Source organism: Equus asinus, chromosome X (assembly GCF_041296235.1).
Source record: "Equus asinus isolate D_3611 breed Donkey chromosome X, EquAss-T2T_v2, whole genome shotgun sequence".
Lineage (NCBI taxonomy): Eukaryota > Metazoa > Chordata > Mammalia > Perissodactyla > Equidae > Equus > Equus asinus.
This window is the reverse complement of record NC_091820.1, coordinates 140,507,671-140,521,988: the sequence shown is the minus strand read 5'-3', so window position 1 is coordinate 140,521,988 and position 14,318 is coordinate 140,507,671. Positions and strand designations below refer to the sequence as shown.

General features: G+C 35.9%; 1 protein-coding gene across 4 annotated transcripts in view; it reads left to right on the top strand.

The window, feature by feature from the left end:
* Positions 1-14,318, top strand: part of TMLHE (trimethyllysine hydroxylase, epsilon) — an 89,671-nt gene that overhangs the window by 22,429 nt on the left and 52,924 nt on the right. For all 4 annotated transcript variants that reach the window (XR_011499655.1, XM_014834718.3, XM_014834717.3 and 1 more), the window contains exon 2: positions 9,359-9,540. Coding sequence is in view for 3 of the 4 variants with exons in the window: in XM_014834718.3 (XP_014690204.1) it covers positions 9,360-9,540 (181 nt within the window). In the remaining variant the exon portion in view is untranslated. The remainder of the gene's footprint in view (positions 1-9,358; positions 9,541-14,318) is intronic.

Sequence of the window (14,318 nt, the reverse complement as noted above, 5' to 3'; positions counted from 1 at the left end):
TATACTGTTCTGGCCACCACAGTCTTAGATTTAGTTGTTGTGGTGCCCACAACAAAGTGCCTCTCAAATATCTCAGTAAAGGAAGTATAACTGACCAAGGGCCCAGCTGCTGTGTGAGGCCACACTTCCCACAGACTGCTCCCAATTACGGACTGAGCATGGCAAGGGTATTAATGAAGCCCTGTTCCTTGGAGGATTATACTCCTCTAATGGCCACGTTTGGCTTGAGGACTCTCCAACAACATCGTTGAAACCTTCTTAGCACTATGTTGCAGTCTAAGACCTTGCTTCTTTCTCTCTCTTCTCCACAGTGATCAGACCTACACCATGGTCTGATAACTCTCCCAGGGTTTTCAGACTCTCTCTCCATTTTCTCTCATACGTTTCCCCTAATAAATCACTTGAACATCGTTCCTATCATGGCATCTCCTTTTCAGAAGACCCAGACTAATGCTGTTGTCAGCATTACAAATTGGGGGATTTCATATATAATCTGTATTTCTGGCTCCTCTAAAAAATTCTGAAGATCTGGCAACACTAGGCCTGTCTGGCAATAACCAGTTAGAGCTGGGGAGTGGCTGGGATTTTTGGATAGATCAAACATTCTTCAGTTCACCCCTCTTTCCACCACAATTCCCTATTGTCTATACTTGACTTATTTGTGTTGCTTGCCTAGCCCCTGTGGGCATTTAATTTTGAGACCTTGATGTAAAGGAGCGTTCTTTTAGCTCATGTAACCCAATATATTATTGTGCTAGTTATTATGCCAGCTGCTGGTAGTGGTGGAAAAAATGGCATAGACCCTGAACTCCTTGGAGCTTTTTCTTGTAATAAGGCAAACAGACATTAGCCAAATAGTCACAGAAATAAAAAAAAATAAATATATAATTATAAATTGTAATAAGTGCATCGAAGGAAAAGTAAATGGATCTATGAGAAAATAACAAGAGCATCAATCCTCTTCTCTTTCTACACTGACTCCCTTGGTGGTCTCGTTCAGTTTCATGACTTTAAATATCAACTATAGGACAACTCTCAAATTCATATCTCCAGTTCAGACCTCTTCACCTGAACTTAATACTCATATATACAGCTGCCAGCTTGATATTTACACTTAGAAATCTAATAGACATCTTAAATTTAACAGATCCAAAATTGAACTCCTGATCTTCAAGCCTGCTCCAGCAGTCTTCCTTATTTTGGTTGATGACAATTCCATCTTTTCAGTTGCTTCATCCAAATAACTTGAATGACATTCATATTTTTTTCATACCTCATATCTTATCCATTAACAAGGCTTCTTGTCTGTATCTTCAAAAATATACAGAACTAGCCACTTTTCACAACCTCCACTTCTACCACCCTAGTCTAAGCCACTATCATTTCTTGCCTGGATTACTTCAATAGCTGCAATACTGCAATAGCCTAATAACAGGTCTTCCTCCTTCTTTCCTTGGCCCCTTTATAGTTTATTCTCTATACAGCAGCCAGAATGATCCATTGAAAACATAAGTCATGATGTTACTTCTTTGCTTTAAATCCCTACAGTTGTCCATCATTTCTTTCAAAGTAAAAATCAAAGTTTTTATGTGTTAGCATGTAAAGCCCTACATGATCTGATCCACCTACCCCCACCTTTCTGACATCATCTCCTATTATTCTACCCCTTGCTTACTCAGCTCCAGCCACACTGGTTTTTATGCTTTTCTTTGGCCACAACAGATATAATTCCAGCTTAGACCCTTTGTACCGGCCTACTTTATATCAGATATCATCATGATTAACTCCTTCTTTGTTCAAATGTCATCTTTCTCAATGAATTCTACTCTTACCACCATATTTAAAAGTCCTACTACCTCCACCACACCCCTTTATCTTGCCGGGTTTTTTTCATAGCTCTTATTGCCTTCTAATATACTATATAATTTACTTATTATGTTTATCTTTGTCTGCCTCCTCCCACTAGAAGATAAGCTACACAAAAGCAGAAAGTTTTGTTTGTTTTGTTCACTGATATATCCCAAGTGCCTAAAATAGTTCTTGGCACAAAGTTGGCACCCAATAAATGTTCGTTAAATGAATTTATCAACTAATGAATTAGTTAATAAGGGTGCCAGGGACATTTCTTTAATAAATTGATATTTAACTTGAGACGAAGAATGAATAGGAAGAAAGAGAGGGAAAACATGGTAGGCAGAGGAAACAACATATGTCAAGGCTTTAAGGCAATGGGGCAAGATAGATGGGGCCAATTATGTAAAGCCTTGAGTGCCATTGTGTAAAGTAATGACTCAATCCTTTTGCTTGCCCTCAAGGAGCTCTCAGCAAATTGGGAGAGAAAACTAATTACACAGACTATTATTATATGTGTTGTAAGTGCACTAATAAGGATATGCACAAAGAGCTGTGAAAACACTGAGTAGGCAGCTGCTAACTCTTCCTAGAGGAGTTAGGAAGATTTTACAAAGGTGACATTCGACCTAGGTCTCAGACAGGAGAGTGACATGATGAAAGTGTTTTAAGAAGATTAATCTGGCAATAGTATGGAAAATGGATTGGAATATGGATGGACTGGAGACAAGGAAACCATCTAGTCTATGGCAGTAGTCCAGGTATGAGGCGATGAAGGCACCTATAGGAATGGAAAGAGAAGGACAAATCTGAGAGACATTTGGAAGGAAAAATTGACAGGAGCTAAATGGACTCTTGGCTTTAAGCCTTTCAGGAGGTGATGCCTCTTCCTTAGTAATAACCATGAAAAGATTCAGATTGACCTATTATGTAATTGCTTACTCTGACTAGAATTTCTAGATATGGCTGTTCTCCAAAAGTTTCTGTTATTGTGATTGATACTTGTTGGACCTTAATTTATTTTAAGATGGCTTTAGACTTTAAAGGTTGCGAGGCTCTCAAAGACATAATTTTAACTATGAAACAGCAATTATTCTATTAAAGGAGAAATGAGGGAAACCATGGGGCTTCATAGGAAGTTTTACAATGAGCTCATACTTCGTTTTTTTTCAAAGGATAATATATAAAAGATGGAAAAGAAAGATGCATATAACAGGTGGCATGTGCCTAAAGGACTAGTATTTGGTAAGATAAGCCCCAAATTACCTCAGGCTTGTAGAAAGAAATATTTGTAAAGACAATAAGAGCAATATTTTGACTATGTTCTCAGAAAGAAAAAGTACATGTGCCCTGGCAAGGATAAGTTATAACTCAGATGATATCGTTAAACTACTCTCAGTGATGAAAGGAGTTAAGGAGAATAGGAGAGATGTTTTAAGACTGGATTTATGTAAATATATTACCACTTATAACAAAGAAAAAGAAGGAATAAATTCCCATCTACTAATCAGTGGGCTAAATATCTCTTGGGTTAGCTTCTAGAACAGATTTTCATTTAAGTGAGAACTTAAAAAATTACAAAGTTGTGAACAAAGACATTCCCTACAAATCTAATTTTTATTTCTGACAAGATTATTGGAGGTAGTTTATGGAAATATAGCAGACCTAACATGTACATTAAATGAATGAATGAATGAAATTCGGCAAGATTTTCACAAGTCTTTTATGACACTCTTATGAACAAGAATTATGAACCCATATTGATGTGTTAGATAATTAATACAATTATGTATTAATTAATTAAATTACTATAGTGCTGCTAAACAGACCATAGGCAAAGAAAGAGTTTCTGATGGCCTGCTGCAAACCCTACTTTTGTCTTGACCTAGTCAATATTTTTGTTACTTAGTTAAGATTTATAGCAGACATCTTCCCAGATTTAAAGAGGCTATGTAAAGCTAGAAGAAAAGTAATTCAATCCAATTCCTACAAACATTTATGGAGTTCTACTAAGTACTAGGAACCAAGCTAGATGTTAGGGTGCAAAAATGAATGAGACATAAGTCTTCCTATTGAGGAGCATCCAAGGATTACTATGGGGAAAGATATAAAAACATAATATAAACAAAATGTATTAAAAAGGAAAGTAGAGACAAAAACAGTATTATGAGAGAACAACAGAAAGCTATTAGTTCATTCTGGGAGTTTAGGGAAGAATTCTCAAGTGAGATGATATCTCTACTAATTCTTGAAAGATGAATAAAAGGCAGAGTAGGGAGGGCTTCCAGTTTGAGGGAACAAAGAACATGAACATGAGTTTCTTAGAATCAGGATAGAGTATAGTGGGTCTGGGAGACTATAAGCAGTAAAATACAAGGAGGGAAATAGCAGGAAGTGATGTTGAGAGGTAGCTGGGGACCAGGTAATGGGAAAGCATTACATACAATAAGGAAATTGGACTTTACACTGAAGGCCCTAGGGGTCCATTCAAAGGGAATGGTGTACTGACATACCTATTTTAGTTTACTCTTTCTACAGTGTGCTAAATGGTTTGAAGGGAGGGCAAGTGTGTATGTGGATAGATCAGTTAGGAGGCCGTTGCAGTCTTTGAGTGAGAAATAATCGTGAGCCTTGGCTGGGATCATGGCAAGTGGAGATATAATGCAGTGGGTCAGATTTAAGAATCATTTAGGGGGTAAAAGTTACCAAGATTTGATAATTGTCTATAGGGGAGAAATTTTAAAGAGGAGGAATCAAGTTTGAACCACAGATTTCAGATCGAACCAGTTATACAACTGATTGGATGGTACTGGGATCAACTGTGATGAAGAAAACTATGGGAGGAGGGAGAGCAGGATTCCATTAAAAGGTGCTTCATGAGGACAGGAATATTTGTTTTGTTTACTGAAATATTTCCAGCACTTATAATGGTGCCTGGTACTTAGGGTGTGTAAGGAGCTGATATATTTGTAATAGGAGTCCTAAAGGAGAGGAGAGAGAGAATGGCACAGAAACAATATTCCAAGAGATGATGACTAAGAGTTTTCCAAAAGTAACAAAGCATTGTATTATTTTGCTATTGCTGCATAGCAATTTACCACAAACTTAGTGGCTTAAACCAACATCCATTTATTAGCTCACAGTTCTGTAGGTCAGAGACCAGGCCTGGCATGACTGGGTTCTCTGATCAGTATAATAAAGGCTGAAAACAGGGTGTTGGCTAAGCTGCATTCCTTTCTGGAGGCTCTGGCTAAGAATCTACATCCAGCTTCATTCAGATTGTTGTCTGAATTCAGTTCCACATAGCTGTAAGACTGAGTTTGCTGTTTCCTTGCTGCATGTCAGCTGTGGGTTCCTCTCAGTTCCTAGAGTCTGCCTGCATTACTTGCCACATAGTCCCCCCCCATCTTCAAAGCCAATGGAGAATCTCCTTGACAGCAAATCCCTCTCCTGCTTCAAGTCTCTTTCACCAGAAAGAGCCCTGTTCCTTTTAAGGGATCACTGGGTTAGGTCAGCCCAACCAAGAATCATCTCCCTTTCTTAAAGTCACCTGTGCCATATACATAAACTATTCACACAAGTGAAATACCATCGTATTCATAGCCCTTCTCACACTCCAGGGGAAGTGATTATAATATGGCAAGGATCACTGGAGGTCATCTTAGACTTCTGCCTATCACAAGCATCAAGTCATAGATTCAAAAAGTGCTGTAAATCAAAGCAGAATAAAAAAAAGAAAACCTCATGTAGGTGTATTTTAATACAAACTGCTAAAAAATAAAGAAAATAAATCTTAAAAGCAGTTGGAGAAAAAAGATGTATTACATTAACAAGAAGTAGCAATTAGATTGGCTTTGACTTCTCAACAGAAACAATGTGAAGATAATGAAATTATATCTTCAAAATGTTGGAGAAAGTAACTGCCAATCTAAAATTCTATATACAGTGAAAATAGCCTTCAAAAATGAAAGGAAAATAGATGTTTTTAGATGGTCCAAAACTTAGAGAATGTGCCACCAAACACCAAAGGAAATATTAAGGATTTTCAGGCAGAAGTAAAATGATCCCAAATGAAAGCTTGATGATATACAATGGAATGAAGTACAATGGAGAGATTAGATACATGGGTAGATCTCAATGTCCATTGATTTATAAAACAAAAATAGTAATGTCATGTGGGCTATGTCTGTGTATGTGTGATTAAAATACATAACAGCAGTTGAAGAAGGAGGATAAATGGAGTTAATAAAATTCTCTAATTTGCATTATAATTTAATAAATTAAAAATATATGTTGTAATCCTGAATTATTTTTAAAAAACCAGTAAAAGAAGGGCTGGCCCAGTGGCACAGCAGTTAAGTTCACACTCTCCTTTGATGGCCCAGGGTTCGCTGGATCAGATCCCAGGTGCAGACCTGTGCAACACTTATCAAACTGACAGGCATTCAACATATAAAATAGAGGAAGATTGTCCCTCCATTTAGCCACATCTAGCCACAGATGTTAGCTCAGGGCTAATGTTCCTCAAAAAAGAAAAAAACAGTAAAAGAAAGTATAGTGAAGAAATAAACAAAAAAAGAAATGTAATGATACAAATTACCTAATAAGTGCAAAACAAGGCAAGAGAGAAAAGGTAACAAAACAGACAAGACAAATAGAAAGCAAATATTGATATACAACCCCACATCACTTAATGACAGGAATACATTCTGAGAAATGTGTTGTTAGGCAATTTCGTTGTTGTGTGAACATCATAGAGTACACTTACACAAACCTAGATGGTATAGCCTACTACACACCTAGGCTATGTGGTACAAATCTTACGGGACCACCATTGTATATGTGGTCCATTGTTGACTGAAATGTCATTATGCAGTGCATGACTGTAGTAGAGTTAAACTCAAATAAATCAATAATTATATTAAATGTAAATGGGCTGAACACATCAATTAAATGGCAAAGATTATTAGACTGCTGAAAAAACAAAATCTAGCTATGTGCTGTCTATAAGAGACACAAGTTAAATGAAAGGATATGGGAAGACCAAAAGTAAAAGAGTGGAAGTAGTATACAATGCAAATACTACCCAAAAGAAAACTGATGTAGAGATGTTAATATCAGACAAAGTTGACTTTAAGGCAAGAATCTTCATTAAACATAGAGATATTTTATAATGATAACAGAGGCAATCCACCAAGAAAATAAAATTATTCTAATTTGTATGCACTTAACACTCAAAATGTACAAAGCAAAAATTGAGAGATATCCAATAAATAAATTCACAGTCATAATCAGATATCTTAACACACATCTCTCATTTACTGATAGAACATCAGACAAGTAAAACCAATAAGTATATAGAAGGGTTGAACAATAATGTTAACAAACTTGACCTAATTGACATAGACATATACAAACAACCACATACACCAACTACAGAATACATATTCTTTATTTTTTAAAATTATTTTATTGAGGTCACATTGGTTTATAATATTATAAAAATTTCAAGTGTATGCATTATATTTTGTCTTCTGTATAGACTGCATCATGTTCACTGTCAAAAGTCTAGTTTCCATCCATCACCATACACATGTGCCCCTTTACCCCTTTTGCCCTTCCCTCACCCCCTTCTCCTCTGGTAACCACCAATCTCTTTTCCGTTTCCTCCACGTGAGTAAAGTCATACACTAATTGTCTTTGTATGACTTATTTCACTTAGCATAATACCTTCAAGGTTCATCCATGTTGTAGTAAATGTCATGATTTCCTCTTTTTTTATAGCTGAGTAGTATTTCATTGTATACATATACCACATCTTCTTTATCCATTTATCCATTGATGGGTACTTAGGTTGATTCCAAGTCTTGGCTATTGTGAATAATGCTGCAATGAACATAGGGTGCAAATATCTTTTTGAATTAGTGTTTTAGTGTTCTTTGGATAAATACCCAGAAATGGAATAGCTAGATCATACAATCGTTTTATTTTTAAATTTTGAGGAGTATCCATACTGTTTTCCATAGTCACTGCACCCGTTCACCTTCCCACCAGCAGGGTATGAGGGTTCCTTTTTCTCAACATCCTTTCCAACACTTGTTATTTCCAACACTTAATAATAGCTATTCCAACGGGCATGAGGTGATATCTCATTGTAGCTTTGATTTGCATTTCCCTAATAATTAGTGATGTTGAACAGCTTTTCATGCACCTGTTGGCCATCTGTATATGTTCTTGGGAAAAATGTCTGTTCATATCCTCTGCCCATTTTTTGATCAGGTTGTTTGTTTCTTTGTTGTTGAGTTGAATTAATTCTTTATATGTTTTGGATATTAACCCCTTATAGGATATATGGTTTATAAATACCTTCTCCTAATTTCTAGGCTGTCTTTTCATTTTGTTGATGACTTCCTTTGCTGTGAAGAACCTTTTTAATTTGATGTAGTCCCACTTGTTTATTTTTCCTTTTGTTTCCCTTGCCTGGTAGACATGGTATTCAAAAGTACACTTCTAGGGGGCCAGCCCAGTGACATAGGGGTTAAGTTCACACACTCTGTTTTGGTGGCCTGGGATTTGTGGGTTCAGATCCTGGGCATAGACTTACTCACTGCTCACCAAACCACACTGTGGCAGCATCCCATGTACAAAGTAGAGGAATATCAGTGCAGATGTTAGCTCAAGGCCAATCTTCCTTAAGCAAAAAGAGGAAGAATGGCACAGATGGTAGCTCAGGGCCAATCTTCTGCACCAAAAAAAAAATACACTACTAAGACTGATGTTGAAGAGCACAATGCCTGTTTTCTTCAATGAGTTTTGTGATTTCAGGTCTTACATTAAATTGTTTATCCATTCTTTATCAGTTTTTTAATCCATTTTGAGTTAGTTTTTGTATATGGTGCAAGATAATGGTCTACTTTCATTCTTTTGCATGTGGCTGTCCAATTTTCCCAGCATCATTTTTTGAAGAGACTTTTCTTTCTCCATTGTATGTTCTTGGCTCCCTTGTTGAAGATTAGCTGTCCATAGATGTGCGGGTTTGCTTCTGGGCTCTCAATTCTGTTCCATTGATCTGTGTTTCTGGTTTCCAGTACCATGCTGTTTTGATTACTATAGCTTTGTAGAATATTTTGAAGTCAGGGATTATGATACCTCCAGCTCTGCTCTTTTTTCTCAGGCTCAGAAGGATGAGACCTGGAAAGCAATCCTTTTTTTTATGTGGTTGTAAGATTAAAATTGGTGAATTTTTAAAGAACCACTTCAGTTAGATATTGAGGTAAAAGGAAGATTACAAGGCGTAAAATAAGAGTGGCTGGTGAGAAAATGGAAGTAATGATTATAGACCACTTATGCTTAGCTTTTCAGAATTTATCCTTTGTTTAATCCTCTGTATTTGAGATAATTACATCTATTTTTCTACATAGTTACATCTGTAGTGTTATTCCTATAGATTCATGGAAGTTGTTTTATGTTGTTACTAATTCTCTCTTCTTACTGTCCAATTTTCTAGGATGTGGTGCCACAGGTTGTCCCACCTTCAAAGCAGTCTCCAGGACCTACTGAGGGGAAGAGTCATATGTTCGGCACTTCAACAGCCCAGCTTCAATAGCTTATTTCCATTAGCCGTCCATTGGCACCATACAGCCTCCAAGTATCCGAACTGTGCTTGGCAGCAACATGAAGATCATTTTGGTAAGATGTGTGAAAACATACAGTTTATATTTAATTGTGATAAAAAATACATAACATGGAATTTAACATCTTAAACATTTTTAAGTGTACAGTTCAGAAGCGTTAAATATATTTACATTGTTGTGAAATGATAGATACTTTTTATGTTGACTCAAAATATTTTCTGTGGAGTTGTGAGGGCCTCTAGCCATTTATTTCCAAGATTATCCTACAGGTTGCAAGAAAGACAAAAATAATATAGGGCAACAGTAAAATCTTATCCCAGCTAGGGGAAGGGAATGCTGACCTGCTCCAGCCCCAATGTATCTAATCTAAGGGAAAAAAAGAAAGAAAAGGAAGCCTCAGTATACAAGGGAGAGAGTTTCAAAAACATATACTGGAAATGCTACAGTCAGGGAAGGTATTAGATGGGAGAGGGAAAAAAAGCTTTATCCTTGTATATTAGTCTCCTAGTGCTGCTGTAACAAATTATCACAGTTCTGGAGGCCAGAAGTCTGAAATCAAGATGTTGGCAAGGCCATGTTCCCTCCAAAGTCTCTCTGAGAGAACTGTTCCCTTGCCTCTTCTAGATTCTCTGTTGCTTGCCAATAATCCTTTGTGTTCCTTGGCTTGTGGCAACATCACTCTACTCTCTGCCTCCATAATCACATGGCCTTCTTCCCTGTGTCTCCTCTCTGTCTTCAAATCTCTCTCTCCTTATAAGGATACCAGTTGTTGAATTTAGGGCCCACCCTAATTCAATATGACCTCATCTTATCTTCATTATCTTCAAAGACCCTGTTTCCAAATAAGATATCATTCACAGGTACTAGGGGTTTAGACTTCAGCATATCTTTTTGGGGAATACAGTTCAACCAACAGCACCCTGGAAAGGAGCAAACACAATTGTGAACGCCACACTCCCAAGACACAGGCTCACTGTGCACTCCAAAGACTGACACTTAGTCCAAAGATTAGAGAATGCCCTGCTCCCCCTACATTACAATCAGATAATAAGCCTCCACTTAAAATGACGTGGATTACAGCTGGGAAAGCTACAAGAAACAAACTCTCTCTGAGGTGCAACACAAAGGAAAGGGGCGATGACAAGAGGGGAGACAAAAGCAAGATCACTAGAGGAATTTAATACCTCTGGTACTCCTAGAGACAACAAACATCAGGCATAGCCCAACTCTTGGCCAGATTCATATAAATACTCACCCTAAAGTCTTATTTACCTCAGTATCTACTTCTCTATACAACACATCTGGCTTGCAAGAGCAATGACAAAATTACAAAATATCCTGAAAGGTAAGAAGTAACACAAGTTGAAAAGACAAAGCACCATCAGAACTAGACTCACAAATGACAAAATAGATGTTGAAATTATCAGTCAGGAAATTTAAAATAACTATGATTAATATGTTAAGAACTCTAATGGAAAAAGTAGACAAAATCAACTATCAGATGGATAACATCATTAGAGTGCTGGAAAATATAAGAAAAAATCAAAAGGAAATCAACATCATGATAACAGAAATGAGGAATGACTTTGATGAGCTCATCAGTAGACCTGACACATCCAAGGATAGAATTAGTGAATATAAAGATAGGTCAATACAAATTACCCAAACTGAAATCCAAAGAGAAAATGAGAATGGAAACAAAATACATAGCAGAGTATTCAGGAACGGTGGGGTAATATCAAAAGTTGTAACATATGCATGAATAGAATACCAGAAGGAGAAGAAAGAAAGATCTAAGCAGAAAAAAATAATTGGATAAATAATGGCTGAAAGCTTTCAAAAATAAGTGACAGACACAAAACCACGTATTCAAGAAGCTTAGAGAACCCCTAGCAGGATAAATTTTTAATAAACTACACACACACAATATCCCACACCTGGGCATATCATATTCAAACTGCAGAAAAGCAAAAACAAAGTGAAGATTTTGAAGGCAGCCAGAGGGGAGAAAAACACAAATGAGAATTACAGCAGACTTGTAATCAGAAACTATGCAAGAAAGAACATAATGGAATGACAACTTTAAAGCATTAAAAGGAGAGAAAACTGCCAACCTAGAACTCTGTGTCCCAAAAATTATCTTAAAAAGTGAGAGAGAAATAAAGACCTTCTCATACAATGTCTCAAAGTATTGTAAAGGAAGTTCTTCTGGCAGAGGGAAAATGATATAGATCACAAACTTGGATCTACATAAAAAACAAAGAGTGTTAGAAAGGAATGGAGATAAAATATAAACTTTTATCTTTCTTATTTTTAACTCCACTAAATTATAACTGTAAGGCAGTATTAATGACAATGTATTTGGTGTTTATAGCATATGTAAAAGTGAAACAAGTGACAACAATCTGACAAAGGATAGGAAGGAGAAATTAGGAATATTCTATTATAAGGTATCTGCACTACACGTTAAGTGATACAGAATTATCTAAAGATGGGCTTAGATTATTTAAAAATTTACATTGTAAACATTAGGAAAACTACTAAAAGGTTTTTAAAAATGGTATGAATAGTAAGTCAAGAAAGGAGATAAAATGGAATCATAAAAACTACTCAGGGAAAACCAGAGAGGTCAGAAAAAGAGGAAAAAGAAAGAAGGGATGCATACAACAAATAGAAAATAGCAAGAAGGTAGATTTAAATCCAACTACATCAATAATCACTTTAAATATTATATAAATATGGCCTAAACACACTAGTCAAAAAATAAAGATTGTCAAATTGGATAAAAGAAAAAAGCTCAACTGTATGTTGTCTACAAGAAACTCTTTAAATATAAAGACTCAAGTTAAAAGTTAAGGGATGGTGTGGGGACAGGGGATACATGGGAACTCTGTACCTTTGGCTCAGTTTTGCTGTGAAACCAAAACTACTCTAAAAATTAAAGTCTATTTTTTAAATAAATTTTTTTAATTTAAAGTTAAAGGATAAACACTGTGCAAATACTAATCAAAAACAGTAGTAGCTATGTTAATTTCATATAAAGTGGTTTTCAGAACAAGGAAGATAATCAGGGATAAAGAGGCACATTACATAGTAATAAAGGTCTCAATTTGCCAAGAGAGCATGTAACAATCCTAAAAATTTAACACATAGCAACAAACCATCAAAATACATGAAGCAAAAACTGATAGAGATGAAAGTAGAAATAAACAAATCTGCAATTGTAATTGGAGACTTTAATACCTCTCTCTCTCAGTAATTGGTAGATTAAGCAGACAGAAAAATCAGTAAGGATATATATAACCTGAACAGCACTATCAACCAACTTGACCTAAGTGACATTTATTGAACAATCCATCCAACAATATACACATTGTTCTGAAGTGTAAATGAAGCATCCACCAAGATAGACTACATTCTAAGCCATAAAATAGAGCTCAAAAAATTTAAAAGAATCTAAAAATGTACAGAGTATATAGTCTGACCATAGTGGAATCAACTAGTAATCAATAACAGAAAGATAGTTAGAAAAGTCCTAAATACTTGGAAATTTAGCTATATATTCCTTAAAAATGTATAGGTAAAAGAATTCTCAAGGAAAGTTAAAAGTATTTTGAACTAAATGAAAATGAATATTAAACTTATCAAAATTTGTGGTAAGCAGCTAAAGAGTGGTTGGAGGGAAATGTATGGCAATAAATGCATATATTAGAAAAGAAAAAAGATCTAAAATCAATAACCAATACTGCTACATTAGGAAATAAGATAAAGAAAAGCAAATTAAACCTAAAGCAAGCAGAAGGAAAGAAATGATAAAAATTAGAGCAGAAATCAATGACATTGAAAAGAGGGAGAAAAAAAAGACAGGAAAATCAATGAACCCAAAAGCTGTTTATTTGAAAATATCAATAAAATTGCTAAACCTCTAGCCAGGCTAACCAAGGAAAGAAGGGAAAAGAGACAAATTACCAATATCAACAATTTTTACCACTGATCCTACAGACACTAAAAGGACAATAAGAGGAATACTAAAAACAACTCTATGCCCATAAATTTGATAATTTAGATGAAATGGACTAATTCCTAGAAAGACACAACTGTGGATTGAATTATGTCCCCCCCAAATTCGTACGTTGAAACCCTAATCCCCTATATGAGTGTATTGGAGATAGGATCTTTGAGGAGGTGATTAGGATTAAATGAGGTCATGAGGGAGGAGTGCTGGCCCAATTAAACTGGTGTCCTTATAAAAGAAGAAGAGATACCGGTGATCTCTCCCTCCCTCTCTCTCTCATTCTCTCTCTCTCTCTCTGTCTCTCTCTCTCTCTTCTCCCCCGCCTCTCTTTCTTGGACATAGAAGGCAGTCATCTACAAACAACAAAGAGAGCTCTCAACAGGAACCCAATTGGCTGGCATCTTGATAGTAGACTTCTAGTCTCCAGAACTGTGAGAAAATTAATTTCTGTTGTGTAAATCACCCAGTCTATGGTATTTTGTTATGGAAGCCTGAGCAGACTAAGACAGACACAAACTGCCAAAACTCACTCAAGGAAAAGTAAATAACTTGAATAGTCCCATATCTATTAAAGAAACAGAATTAGTAGTAAAAGAAAACACCTGGCCAGGATTGTTTCACTCATGAATTCTGCCACACTTAAGAAAAATTACCAATTCTACACATTCGCTTCCAGGACATAGAAGAGAAAAGAACACTTCCAAATTTATTTTTTGAGATCATCATTACCTTAATACCAAATCTAGACAAATACAATAAAAGAAAAGGAAACTACAGACCAGTATTTCATGAATATAGACATAAGAATCCTTACCAGA